Below are 14,697 nucleotides of genomic sequence, written 5' to 3'. Positions count from 1 at the left end.
CCTGAGCGGTATGACGGCTGCGTGGTCCCATGGTGTTTATATTGTTTGTACAGATGAATGCGGTATTTATTAATTTTTGTACTGTATGTTTTGTTCATTCCATGTGTAACTCTGTGTTGTTGTATGTGTCGGACTGCTATGCTTTATCTTGGCCAGGTCGCAGTTGTAAATGAGAACTTGTTCTCAACTAGCTTACCTGGTTAAATAAAGGTGAAATAAAATTTTAAAAAATAAAAAAAACCTTCAGGCGTTTGAAAATTGCTCCCAACGATGAACCAGACTTGTGGAGGTCTATGATTTTTTTTCTGAGGTCTTGGCTGATTTCTTTTGATTTTCCCATGATGTCAAGCAAAAGAGGCACTGAGTTCGAGGTAGGCCTTGAAATATATCCACAGGTACACCTCCAATTGACTCAAATGATGTCAATTAGCCTATCAGAAGCTTCTAAAGCCATGACATCATTTTCTGGAATTTTTCAAGCTGTTTAAAGGCACAGTCAACTTAGCGTATGTAAACTTCTGACCCACTGGAATTGTGATACAGTGAACTATAAGTGAACTAATCTGTCTGTAAACAATTGTTGGAAAAATTACTTGTGTCAGGCACAAAGTAGATGTCCTAACAGACTTGGCAAAACTATAGTTTGTTAACAAGAAATTTGTGGAGTGGTTGAAAAACAAGATTTAATGACACCAACCTAAGTGTATGTAAACTTCCGACTTCAACTGTATCTACTGGATAATTTAATAGCGTTAGGCGCTAGAACTGTAATCAGACACACAAAGACAGACACACACACACACACACACACACACACACACACACACACACACACACACACACACACACACACACACACACACACACACACACACACACACAGGTACAAACACACACTCATGCCACACACACACACTCATGCCACACACACCCACTCATGCCACACACAAATTAAAACCTGAAACACACACAATTTCCACAGAATGCATGCATGTTTCTACATTACCATCTGACTTCGTCAAAATGTTGCACAGGGGAAATAAAACAGAGTGATATTTGTTGTTCTTTGAGATAATTAACTAAACACGACGTGAGAGTGCTGAGGGTGTTGTGTAGAAGATGTCTCTGTTGGGTCCTGATGAAATCAACCCAGACAGAAACTGAAAAGCACCGAGTGAGCCATCAGAGTGATGTGTGGGAGGGGGAGATGGAGGGAATGAGAGGGAGAGAAAGATAGAGAGACAGAGGGATGGAGAGAGATAGAGAGAGGGAGAGAGAGAGAGAGAGAGAGAGAGAGAGATGGATTGCGAGAGAGCGATAGCTAATTGTTGTGAGACGTGGCTCTGAGATAAACAGTGAAATCGCTCTACATCTGGACAGCTCTCTATATACATGTAAACACGTACCACTGTGTATGGGGCTATCTAACACCCACACATAATACCCTAGCTTCTAGACAGGGTGCATTGTCTTTATCAATTAAAATCCGTATAACTGCCTGTCCAGGTGGATCTAAACAAACCTAAAGTTATTTCCAAGATCTAATTTACAGGAGAGCAGGTATTTTCCCCTACAGCACCACAACCAGTTCATCAGACTGGGAGTCTGGGACCGATACTCTAGAACTCATCAGATCATGTTATCAGAAAAAAGAGAAATGTGGTTGAAGAAGCAGAACTAGTTTCCCTTAATCATTAAAGGCCCAGTGCAGTTGAAATTAAGTTTTTCCTATGTTTTCAATAATATTTTACAACAGCTAATGACACTAACACTGTAACACTGTGTGAAAAAATTGGATAGTTGCTGGTTGAAAATACAATCTACAACTTAATTGTTTCCTAGAAAGTATTTGATATTGATATATAAAAACGGCTGCATTGGGCCTTTAAATCATTTTTATATATAACTATTTTTCCTTTATCTGGCTCCCTGTCAGGGATCTGTGGATGAGGGTAGATTGGAGGTTAGAACCCTCACATTTACACGACTGGAGATGAGACATTAGCCTCCCACAGCGATTAGTGTCAGAGGGAAAAAAGAAGAGGAGGAGGTGTATGTGTGTGTGTGTGTGTGTGTGTGTGTGTGTAGGTTCATTATAAAGAGTATAAGAGCACTGTTCTCCCACGCAACTCTACACTGATAGAGGCAGGTCTAGGAGCCACACACACACACACACACACACACACACACACACACACACACACACACACACACACACACACACGCACACGTGTATGTGCATGTGTGTGCAGCGCAAGAACTCAGCTCCCCTGATCCGCTCCCAGATACATCCTGTGGTATCAGCGCATCTCAGCTCCAACCCACTCTCTCTCCTCTCATTAAAACACTATTAACACTCATCATCCAAGATGGCTGCCGCAAAAACAGACCAAAATCCAGACCAGAGGAGCTGAATACAGCCCACAGGAATCCCTTTAATATGTTCTCTGGGGAGCCGATGAGTCATTTTCAGCCTCATCTCCCCGTTTTAACCCCTGCAACCTTGTTTATTGTTGTTTACCAGACAGCCAACCTCTGACTTTCTGAATTAAGTGTTGATGTTACAAAACAAGTACATTTATTGCAAGAGGCTTGTCATAGGGACGTGAACACATATAAAACGACCATTAATGAAGCCTGTCGTAAAAGGGGTCAGGGGGTGTAACTGTAATGAACAGTCAACACAATTACAGGGTAAGTATGTGCTGTAATGTATGTATGTGACCTGCTGGGTATTCCTATAGGGGGTTGGTGACACATTGTAATGCATTAATGCTAGTAACGTTGGAGGGTGTGTGTGTCACCAACACAACACACAATATAACACTATATACTATGCTGATGTGTTCATGTCCCTTCAAGTGTTGAATCAGGGAACATACACTGAGTGTACAAAACATTAGGAACACCTAACCTAATATTGAGTTGCACCCCCATTTGCCCTCAGGAAAGCCTCAATTTGTTGATGACTCTACAAGGTGTCAAAAGCGTTCCACAGGGATGCTGGACTATGCTGACTCCAATACCTCTCACAGTTGTGTCAAGTTGTCTGGATGTCCTTTGGGTGGTGGGCTATTCTTGATACACACGGGAAACTGTTGAGCTGAAAAACCCAGCAGCATTGCAGTTCTTGACACACTCAAACCGGTGTGCCTGGCACCTACTACCATACCCCGTTCAAAGGCACTTAAATCTTTTGTCTTGCACATTCACCCTCTGTATGGCACATATGCACAATCCATGTCTCAATTGTCTCAAGGCTTAAAAATCTCCCGAGCAGAGGAGCTGTTGAGTTTCTGCAGGCCATTCTCCAGCCTCTCCATCTTGGTGGTTAAGGTGAGGAAGAGGTTGGTACTGTAGGTTAAGTTAGAATAAAGTAAGGTAAGGTCTGACCTGAGCGGAGGTGCTGTTGAGTTTCTGTAGGCCGTTCTCCAGGCGTTCCATCTTCATGGTGAGATCTCTGCTCTTATTGGCCAGCAGGCTTTGGTACAGCTTGATCTGCTCCAGGAAGGACTTGGGCGTGGTGTAGTTATAGCGCCTCTCATTGGACAGGTACTCCTTGGAAGTGTGGTTCACACTGACGTGGACGTAGGCCATGAACTTACTCACTGACTCCTTCAGCTCCGGCTGGGAGGACAACAGAGGTAGAGTGTTAGAGGTTTTATTGTGGATGATGATTACGAAAGAGAGGGAGAGAGAATGAGAGCGAAAGAAAAGTGTGTGAGAGAAAGAGAGAAACAGAGAGAGAGAGAATGAGAGAGAGAGTGGGAAAGAAAAGTGTGAGAGAAAAAGAGAGAGAAGGAGAGATCTCACCTCAATGTTGTCGACCTCTTGTAGGAACTTGAGGCTGACAGACTCCAGCGCCTCCTGTGGCCACTCATGGAACCAGTCGATGGCTGTACAGTTAACCACAGCTGGAAACTTCCTGCTACGCACCCGCAACTTACTGCCCACCGGAGAAAAGCACAGGGCCACCTACACACACACACACACACACACACACACACACACACACACACACACACACACACACACACACACACACACACACGTCAGCCCACTGCCCCCAGGGGAGAAACACACAGCCACCTACCTAGCACAGGGATGAGGAATCCAGCTGTATGTGTTTATGTGCGTGTATGTGTGTCCACCTTTGTATTTGTGTGTGTGTGTGTGTTTGTGTATATGTGTGTGATCCAGCCTCTCTAAACACCGACCCATGGGACTCTACTACCCTAATTTATTCTGCTCCAAACCTCATCATAATAATAATACTGCTAACCCCTGGCCTGACGCTTTCCCTCAGACAACAGGGTATAGTGGTGGCACGATCTCATCAGGACTGTAGTCACACAGAGAGAAATGCTGGCCTACAATACCCAAACTACAGCTCCCACAGCAATATAATAAGACTAGACCTTACTAAAAAAAAAATGTATCTGAAAAATGTCATGAACTTCTGAATAGTATAATCTCTATGGTCTGACACAGGAAGTGGTAACAACTCAGAAGGCCAAGCTGGTTACAGAAACCTGTTTACAACCACATCTAGACCAGTTTCATTTGAATTATTATTATTCATGTTTCTCAACTTCTTACACCCGAGAGAGGTATGAAATTCAAAGAAAACGCTCAAAGAAGAAAACGTCCCTGAGCAAGACAGTTTGTCACCTTGAGCTGCTTGCGGACTCGATCGATGAAGAACTTCCAGCAGTTTTCCCGGGTGTCCATCATTCCAAGTCCTCGCACCTCGTTCCTGACGCTCCCGATGATGTTCTCAACCTCGTCATCTGGGAACAGGTCAGGAATCTCCCCTGGGATAGAACATTCACATCACACAGAGACATGGTGGGTAACGTACAGGCCTTGGGGGGGGGGGGGGGGGGGGGGCTACTGTGTATGCAGGTTCCTGTTCCAGACCATTACTAACATGTCACAATTCAACTATGTAGAAATGTACATTTCTAAGTGAGGGTGTCATAGATGCTACCTGTGCATCCCACATAGAGGGTCATATACTGGAACACTCCAACATGTTGTTGAAGTATCTAAACCAGTGGGGATCTCACCGATCATATAACATTCAGGTCTAAACCAATAGGGAGCTCATCTACAATATAACATTCAGGTCTAAACCAATAGGGAGCTCATCTACAATATAACATTCAGGTCTAAACCAATAGGGAGCTCATCTACAATATAACATTCAGGTCTAAACCAATAGGGAGCTCATCTACAATAGAACATTCAGGTCTAAACGAATAGGGAGCTCATCTACAATATAACATTCAGGTCTAAACCAATAGGGAGCTCATCTACAATAGAACATTCAGATCTAAACCAATAGGGAGCTCATCTACAATATAACATTCAGGTCTAAACCAATAGGGAGCTCATCTACAATATAACATTCAGGTCTAAACCAATAGGGAGCTCATCTACAATATAACATTCAGATCTAAACCAATAGGGAGCTCATCTACAATAGAACATTCAGATCTAAACCAATAGGGGGCTCATCTACAATATAACATTCAGGTCTAAACCAATAGGGAGCTCATCTACAATAGAACATTCAGATCTAAACCAATAGGGGGCTCATCTACAATAGAACATTCAGGTCTAAACCAATAGGGAGCTCATCTACAATAGAACATTCAGGTCTAAACCAATAGGGAGCTCATCTACAATAGAACATTCAGATCTAAACCAATAGGGGGCTCATCTACAATATAACATTCAGATCTAAACCAATAGGGAGCTCATCTACAATAGAACATTCAGATCTAAACCAATAGGGGGCTCATCTACAATAGAACATTCAGATCTAAACCAATAGGGAGCTCATCTACAATAGAACATTCAGATCTAAACCAATAGGGGGCTCATCTACAATAGAACATTCAGATCTAAACCAATAGGGAGCTCATCTACAATAGAACGTTCAGATCTAAACCAATAGGGAGCTCATCTACAATAGAACATTCAGATCTAAACCAATAGGGAGCTCATCTACAATAGAACATTCAGATCTAAACCAATAGGGAGCTCATCTACAATAGAACATTCAGATCTAAACCAATAGGGAGCTCATCTACAATATAACATTCAGATCTAAACCAATAGGGAGCTCATCTACAATATAACATTCAGGTCTAAACCAATAGGGAGCTCATCTACAATATAACATTCAGATCTAAACCAATAGGGAGCTCATCTACAATATAACATTCAGATCTAAACCAATAGGGAGCTCATCTACAATAGAACATTCAGATCTAAACCAATAGGGAGCTCATCTACAATAGAACATTCAGATCTAAACCAATAGGGAGCTCATCTACAATAGAACATTCAGATCTAAACCAATAGGGAGCTCATCTACAATATAACATTCAGGTCTAAACCAATAGGGGGCTCATCTACAATAGAACATTCAGATCTAAACCAATAGGGGGCTCATCTACAATAGAACATTCAGATCTAAACCAATAGGGGGCTCATCTACAATAGAACATTCAGATCTAAACCAATAGGGGGCTCATCTACAATATAACATTCAGATCTAAACCAATAGGGAGCTCATCTACAATAGAACATTCAGATCTAAACCAATAGGGAGCTCATCTACAATAGAACATTCAGATCTAAACCAATAGGGAGCTCATCTACAATAGAACATTCAGATCTAAACCAATAGGGAGCACATCTACAATAGAACATTCAGATCTAAACCAATAGGGGGCTCATCTACAATAGAACATTCAGATGAGGATAAACCTGCGATATTACAACAACAAAGAACTTCAAACAACGAACACTGTTTTTTCCCCTTGTATAATTTCACATCACTTAATGCAGGATAGAAGAGCAGAATAGGTCCTGCAAATGTCTTTTTACCATGCTGGATGCTTTATCAACAAAACAATAACAGAATGTGCTGGGGCGAACAGTGGCACTGTTTCCTCTAACACTGAAGGGGTGTAAACAGGAGGTAGTGACAGGCAAGGGTCCTAGTGACTGGATGACTCACATCACTGATTTACGGTGAAGCTCTGAGCATTACTATTACAGTACTGCAACTCAGACTCACAGGAAGACAGAGAGGAGAAAGACATCCTGTTTCTTTAGGTTTTTACTTCCATGTCTCCTCCCCATCCATCTGAATAATGGAATAGAATTGTAGTATAGAACTCACTTGTTTGTCTACCCGGAGGTGGACATTTGCGTTTGGCATCACCTCTAACAGTGATGCAGTAGCAGTGTTTCAGCACACTCACACAAAGCCATGGTAACTGGCTGTTCTTCTTTGTGAAAGAGAGAACTCTCCTCTCATTCATCTACATGGGCAGCTATTGGCAAGGCCAGATACAGTATATTGGAGCTCTTTATATATGGCTCTGGCTTCCCCTGCCTTACCTAATGCCAACAGAGTGACACATAGCCTTCTTTCCCAATGTCCCAGCCAACCCCAATGCCAACCTCCCTCCCCAATGTCCCAGCCAACCCCAATGCCAACCCCCCTCCCCAATGTCCCAGTCAACCCCAATGCCAACCCCCCTCCCCAATGTCCCAGCCAACCCCAATGCCAACCCCCTTCCCCAATGTCCCCGTCCCATTCGTACCCGATGCCAAAAGATCGTTGACCAGAACGAGGAACTTCTCATCTGCCACCTGGGCATCAGTCATTAGCAGCACCGTGCCAACATTCTTCACGCCAGCTTTGATGTAGAGGGACGCCAGGTCAGTCTGATGGGGGGGAAGAGAGAGAGAGAGAGAGGTGTGGAGGGAAGGAGGGTGGGAGTGGAGAAGGGAGAGAGGGAGCATTTAGCTGGTCAGCTGCTAGACATAAGTTCCCAGTAGAACAGAATGGGGAAAATTTGTAGTTTAAGTCATGCAATATGCAATGGTCTCGGTCAGTGCATGCAGGTGCGGGTGTGCGTGCGTGTACCTTGAGGTCAGGGATGCCGTAGCCTTTCCTGAGGGTGATTTGGAACACTTCCAGGTTGGAGATGAAGGCAGCCAATCGAGTGAGGCTCTGCTTGCCGCTGCCGCCTACGCCGACCAAAAGAGCATTACCACGTGGAGACTCCAGGATACGGTTGATACGGCAACTACAGGAGGGGGGAGAGAGAGAGGGAGGGGAATAAAGAGATAGAGGGGAAAGAGAGAGAGGGACAAAAGCAGAGGTTTTAAGAGGCAATCACCCTTATTTACTGATGATACGTCATTAAAAGTGTTTCTCAGTTCATTTCTTTTTTATTAGTGACATAGCAAAAGAGGGACCAATAATAAGTACATTAAAAAGCCATATAGAGGTTTCTCCTTCCTACATGTGAGCCATAGCGTCTTCAAACAGAACCAGGTTGAGGACAGCGTTGACTTCGTTATAGCTGTCCAGGACCTCCAGTAGTGTCTTGTTGAGGGAGCTCCAGGACTGGACAGCCATGTACCGGGGCTCCCCCACCCCCGAGGCGAAGTGACAGAACATGTTCATCTCCCTGGCCTGCTCCAGCGTCTCCTCCATATCCTGAGGGGAGACACATTCTGTATGCATCCCAAATGGCCCCTTATTCCCTATTTAGCGCACTACTTTTGACCAGGGCCTGGGCTCTAGTTCAAAAGCAGTGCACTATATCAGGAATAGTGCGTCATTTAGGACAGAGCCTCAGTTAGCTACAGTGGAATGGTTAAATGGAATCAGTCTGGACAGGGAGGAACTCAGCATTCAGCAAACAAAACATTTCCTGGAGTAGGCTACTCTGTGTTCACTTTTACTAGTTATGTTTAACACTTCAAATATTTATGATAGCGGGATGTTTCTAAACGCAGGCCTCTGTTTGAGGAAATGTACATTCCTACAGTGTATTCCCTAAGACTGCAGCTCATCTGAGGGGAACTGTGATAACGTTCTCCTTTCTCCTGTCTCTTTCTCATTAGAGAACACTTGAAAACGACGAGCTGACATGCCGGAACCGGAGCTTTATATTTTGGTGGTGTGTGTGTGTGTGTGTGTGTGTTCCCTCGCTGCAAAAAAAAAGTGTGTGTGTGATCAACTTGAGGGTGTGTGTGTGTGTCTGCGTGTATTCCCCTGTGTGTGTAGGTGTCAGTTCCCTGGCTGTAAGCATGAACAGTGTGTTTGTGATAAAGTCAGGAGGGTAGGGAGTCAGGGCACAGCGGTCAGAAAACCATTAAAATGTTTTCCAATTTGCTGGGCTGGTGGCCCAGGCCCTGACAGTCAGTCTCCTGATTACTATTCTCTCCATTCCCCTCCTCTTCCCTCTCCTCGCTGCGCTGGTCACTGATGTCCGGCCTCCAACTCTGAGCAGGCTGTCTAATGATTTTCCCCCCTCCACCTCTTGCTCTGTCTTCCTCTGCTGAACTTGGTAAAACTCTCTCCTCAACAGTGTGTGTGTGTGTGTGTGTGTGTGTGTGTGTGTTTGCATGCCTGTGTGTGAAGTGTGTGTGTGAAATGTGTGTGCCCGTTCTGATGTCTGTGGGTGTACGTCCATGTGCGTTCCTGCGTGTGTGTGTGTGTGTGTGTGTGTGTGTGTGTGTGTGGCTGCGTGTTTGTGCCTGTGGGTGTGTGCCTGCGTGTGTGTGCCTGTGGGTGTGTGCCTGCGTGTGTGTGCCTGTGGGTGTGTGCCTGCGTGTGTGTGCCTGCGTGTGTGTGTGTGTGTGTGTGTGTGTGTGTGCCTGCGTGTGTGTGCCTGTGGGTGTGTGCCTGTGGGTGTATGCCTGTGGGTGTGTGCCTGCGTGTGTGTGCCTGCGTGTGTGTGCCTGTGGGTGTGTGCCTGCGTGTGTGTGCCTGTGCGTGTGTGTAGGGGTGTACGTCCACGTGCTCGCCTGCGTGTGCGTCTCCATTTCTTTGGGTGTAACTTGGTAAAACTCTCTCCTTACCTCATAGAACTTTTTCACAGTGTCTGCCTGCAGCTTATCAAAGGCCTGTGTGTCTCTGTCCTCCACCATCTTGTCTCTGTAGACACGGTTGGACTCATGGAGGTAGATTTTCACCAGATCCACAGGACCCCTCAGACACTCACAGGTACAGAACAGAATACCCTGGTCAGGACAGGAGGCAGATAAAGTCAAGTTATACCATAAAAAGGATCAGATTCTGAAAGATAAATGTGGGTAAGTCGATCACTGTTGGGTCTAAATGCAGGTAGAAAAGGAGTGAGAGAAAGTAAGACCAGGGGTTTATGTAAGTAAGAAAATAAATCAATGGGACTTCTTGGTTTGATTTCATGTATATACAGTATTCTGAGCAATCACTGTTTATTTAAGAGACACATATTTCATAAAAGCAAGACCATTTATCATACTTTTATCTTCACAAGCTAAACCCTGGCATCTCCAACACGCTCCCAAATGAACTGAATGGCAAACTTCAGATCAAATAATACCTTCCAACAGATGAATGTCTAACTAACCTTCCAACAGATGAATGTCTAACTAATCTAAGATGATATGCTTTGCTCCGGATGAGCTAAACACTAACATTGTCCCACAGGGGAAGACTAGAACTCATCCATGTCTCAGTGTAATCCCATCTCCTCTCCCAGCAGCTGTCCTAGCATGAGGAATAGGCCCGGTGAAGCCCCGGCACTGTTTGTCCCTTTCTGCGGCCCGTCATCGAGGGAGAAAAAACACAAACTAACAGATGCTGTGTGCTCCAGGCAGCAGAACGTATGCAAATCAACGTCGTCATCATCACCTCGCGTGTTACAGCCAACTGAATCCGATCTGATGATGACTGTCGTAACAGAGTGCGTTGGAGGTGTCTGTGTAATATCTTCCTCTCCTTTTACTTCAGTCATCCTTTGGCAGCCCCCCCACCCCACCCCTCTTCCCCCTCTATCATTGTCCACAGAAGAGAGGGATGGGTATGAGTCAGAGCCTCCAGACTGTTCTCTCTGATACTGATGCACCAAGTCTAGGACCAGCATCTACCCCCAAGCCATAAGACTGCTAAACAGTCAGTTAAATAGTTAACCAATAGCAACAGTACCTGGACTATCTGCATTAACCCTTCTTGCACTCTTTTGATTCATCAAATGCGCTGATGTTACTGTTTATTATCTATCCTGTTGCCTAGTCACTTTTTTCCTACCTACATATGTACAAGTCAACCTCAATTACCTTGTAACCCTACACATCGACTTGGTACTGGTACCCCGTGTATATAGCCAAGTTATCGTTACTCATTGTGTATTTATTCCTTGTGTTATATATATATATATATATATATATATATATATATATATATAATAGAAAAAGTATATATATATATATATATATATATATAATTTTCTCTCTGCATTATTGGGAAGGGCCCGTAAGCATTTCACTGCTAGTCTACAACTGTTGTTTACAAAGCCAGTCGCTCTGGGTTCCAAACAACACCTCTCCTCCTCCCTGGTTAACTACTACAGCTATCCCCAGCTCAGCGGACTGGGCTTTCTATGTTAGACAGACAGTACAATTAGGGTTGCACATTGGGGAATATTCAGAGGTGAAGCTTTCCGTGGGAATTAACGGGAATATATGGGAATTAACGGAAATATATGTCAATTTATATTCATACCATTTAAATGTAGATGTTTTTTTAATTGGATATATTTACCATATCATATGGAGACAGAAACATAAACCTTTTAACTTATCATAAGTAGACATAATTGCAAATGATTAAATCCTGACAATAGAAATGTTAAAAAACTATTTAAATGAGTTAAATCTTCACATGGAATGATTTCACTGAACAACAAAAGAAAGGGAATATTGAATGATCCCCAATGATCCATCGCATCTCCCAAAAACGTTTTCAACATATTATGTGTAAAATGATAGTCTAGAAACTAAAGCTTTGGCTGTCTTCCTCTCAGGTTTCCATGTCTACTCCCTGGACCTACTCAATGTCCACCTCTTGAACATCAGACTCTGAGGCCTCATCTTCACTGTCACTTTCCAACCTTGTTGAGGATGTTGAGGTTGTCAGGCTCAAAAAGGCTCAAATTTGCCCGGATGGCCACCAATTTCTCAACCTTTGTATTGGTCAGCCTGTTGCATGCTTTGGTGCGTCTGTTCCCAAACAAGGACCAGTTGCGCTCTGAGGTGGCTCATGTTGGTAGGATTTAGAGGATGATGGAGGCGACAGGGGAAAGAGCCTCAGATCCACAAAGTCCCTTCCAACAGGAAGACTTCAATAGGGACTTCTCATCATATCTCCAACAGTACCGTCTGTGGTCCAAGGCCATTGATGACTGCCTTCAGCTCATCTGCAATGTAGAAACCGGTGTGGCTGTTGTCCCTTGTGTCTGTGCTCTTGTAGAATACTGGTTGAGGGGTGGAGATTATGTAGTTAATTATTCCTTGCCCACGAATATTCGCCCACCCATCAGAGATGGCATTCTCTATGATTTGCTTGACCTTCACTTGAACTCTGTTGAACTCTGCATCCAGCAAATGAGTAGATAAAGCATGTCTGGTTGGAGGGGTGTATGCTGGGAGAAGAACATTCATAAATCTCTTCCAATATGCATTGCCTGTGAACATCAGAGGTGAACCAGTTGCATACACAGCTCAAGCAAGACATTCATCAGCATTTATCTGACTACGTTCCTCCATTGAGTCAAACGTATGATTCCAGGAGGACCATGAGCTGTTGCTATCGATAAGGTGTCTGATTCAACATTTTCACCTCGAATAGAAGTAGAGGGTCTTTTGTCAGAGGTTGCTTGTCGTGAGCTTCAGGGAACTTTTTGCACTTGGCCAGATGATTCTGCATCTTTGTTGCATTCTTCACATATGATTTGGCATAGTATTCGCAAATGTACACAGCTTTTCCTTCTACATTAGCTGCAGTGAAATGTTTTTGTGGCGTTTTCCTGTAAAGGTTAGAAAAGTTAGATTAAACAACTCTTTTGTAAGATAAACGTTTTAAAATGAAACGTACGGAAACAGGTGAATTAACACTCCTCAGTTAGGAGGCTCAAGCAAGCTAAAAACCCACATGGCAGCAAAAAAAAACTAGCAGAAATAGTTAACAAGTTAGAAATGATTTAAACACACTTTGCTGTAGGTTACCATTTACTAGTTAACAAAAAATAATGTCTGCCATATAAAATCTATTCACCCCACCCAGTATTGTAATCAAAACTTACCAGAACGCATGTAGTCCTTGGCTCAGACATTGTAGTAGTGTTGGCTCAATAGTATCTCAGTAGTGTGCAAGATCTTGAGAATCAGCTCTTGAGAATGATGTGATGGAAGAGTGCACTGCACATGATGGAAGAATGCACTGTGTATTCAGAGGGTTGCAATTCCATTGAATTGGGGATAGTTTAACCAAAATATGCCACAAGACCTAGAATTGCCTTATGTGTATCCCACAAAAACGGTTCACTGTTATAAGCTAACTTTTTTTGATGAATTTAAGCCAAATTCCCCAAATTGCCAGGCTTAACCTCCCATGGAAAAATTCTGGAAATATCCTGGAAAGTGTCTGACCCTTTGCAACCCTAAGTACAATACAGTAGATGGAGTTCTCTCTCTCCTAACCATGCTGACATAACTTTCTCTCATCTCTCCTGCTCTCTTCCCTCCTTTTCTCCTTCCCTCCTCCCCCTCTCCTACCCATCGCTCTTCTTCTCCCTTGTTCTCACTTTCCCTCATTCCCACTCTCCTTCTGTTCTACCAGAGCTCATTTAGGGTGATGTTCGCCAGACAGATCCCTGTTATGCCCGCTGGCCGTGTACGGCAGAAAAACAAACGATAGACAGCGTTCCTAACGGTCTGGTGCTGTGGAATGCAGTTCTCTCACAACGCATCCCTATAGGAACATAGAGTGTTTTTCTTGTCCTATTAGCAGGGATTTGGCTACTGGCATCTAGTTAACTATCAAACATCAACATGTCCCCATAGGATGATGGTGTGTTTCTGTCATCATATTAAGCTGGATCTGGCTTTGAGTTGTTGTCAGTGAAGTAACTATGAAAACTTGACAAACACTACAAAAGTGTTTAGTGATAGCCTTGTGGTTGTATTTCAATCAATAAGGGACGGAGGAAAAACCAAAGAGTGACAGAAAGAGGAGAGAGGAATACCGGAGAAAAGAACTGATCACTTCTTGTGACATCAATACAACCTTGTGACAACCACCTTGAGGAGTGTAACTATTGGAAAATATGAGGATTTCTGGTGAAGAGAAGAAAGGCTTAGACACTACCTTGAATGTTGTCTGAACAGTTCTCTTGGAAATGCTGTAACAAAGTGTTTTCCCCCGTTAGGTTCCTCAGCTTGGTTTCCCTCATTAGAGCTGATGATAATGAGGCAGTAGTCGCCTTGGGCTGATTGTACCAGTGTTCCAGTGTTTACAAAGAAACGAAACTAACTGCTGCTTCATTAAAAGTCACCAAACTAATGTTCCTTAGGTAAAGCTCTTCAGAAATAATCCACATTTCGCTAACTTTAATGAACACAAGAGGACAGCAAAATTGCAGTAGAAGGAATACTATGACGTAATGGTAAGCACCAACACAATAGGACCTGCGTGGCTATTGCGCTAAAATACTTACTAGTCCTCACTTCGTCTGACTAGCTATTTCATAGAACAAGTTTGGGGCACAGACAATGTCTGAAGACACTAAGATGATTTGTAAACTTTTCAGGAGCTTTATTTGTAAATGAAAGAAC

General features: G+C 43.5%; 1 protein-coding gene across 1 annotated transcript in view; it reads right to left on the bottom strand.

Annotated features, from left to right (window-relative positions):
• The window catches only part of dnah9 (dynein, axonemal, heavy chain 9), a 124,528-nt gene that overhangs the window by 59,543 nt on the left and 50,288 nt on the right, over positions 1–14,697 (bottom strand). Inside the window, exons 46-52 of the mRNA XM_036955698.2 lie at positions 9,901–10,062; positions 8,334–8,530; positions 7,952–8,114; positions 7,626–7,749; positions 4,672–4,814; positions 3,814–3,975; positions 3,394–3,627 (exon numbers count right to left, since the gene is read on the bottom strand). Coding sequence (XP_036811593.2) covers positions 3,394–3,627; positions 3,814–3,975; positions 4,672–4,814; positions 7,626–7,749; positions 7,952–8,114; positions 8,334–8,530; positions 9,901–10,062 — 1,185 coding nt within the window. The remainder of the gene's footprint in view (positions 1–3,393; positions 3,628–3,813; positions 3,976–4,671; positions 4,815–7,625; positions 7,750–7,951; positions 8,115–8,333; positions 8,531–9,900; positions 10,063–14,697) is intronic.

Source organism: Oncorhynchus mykiss, chromosome 20 (genome assembly GCF_057628025.1).
Source record: "Oncorhynchus mykiss isolate SJ-2025 chromosome 20, ASM5762802v1, whole genome shotgun sequence".
Lineage (NCBI taxonomy): Eukaryota > Metazoa > Chordata > Actinopteri > Salmoniformes > Salmonidae > Oncorhynchus > Oncorhynchus mykiss.
The sequence above is the reverse complement of the archived record's forward strand: the minus strand, read 5'-3'. Positions and strand labels throughout refer to the sequence as shown.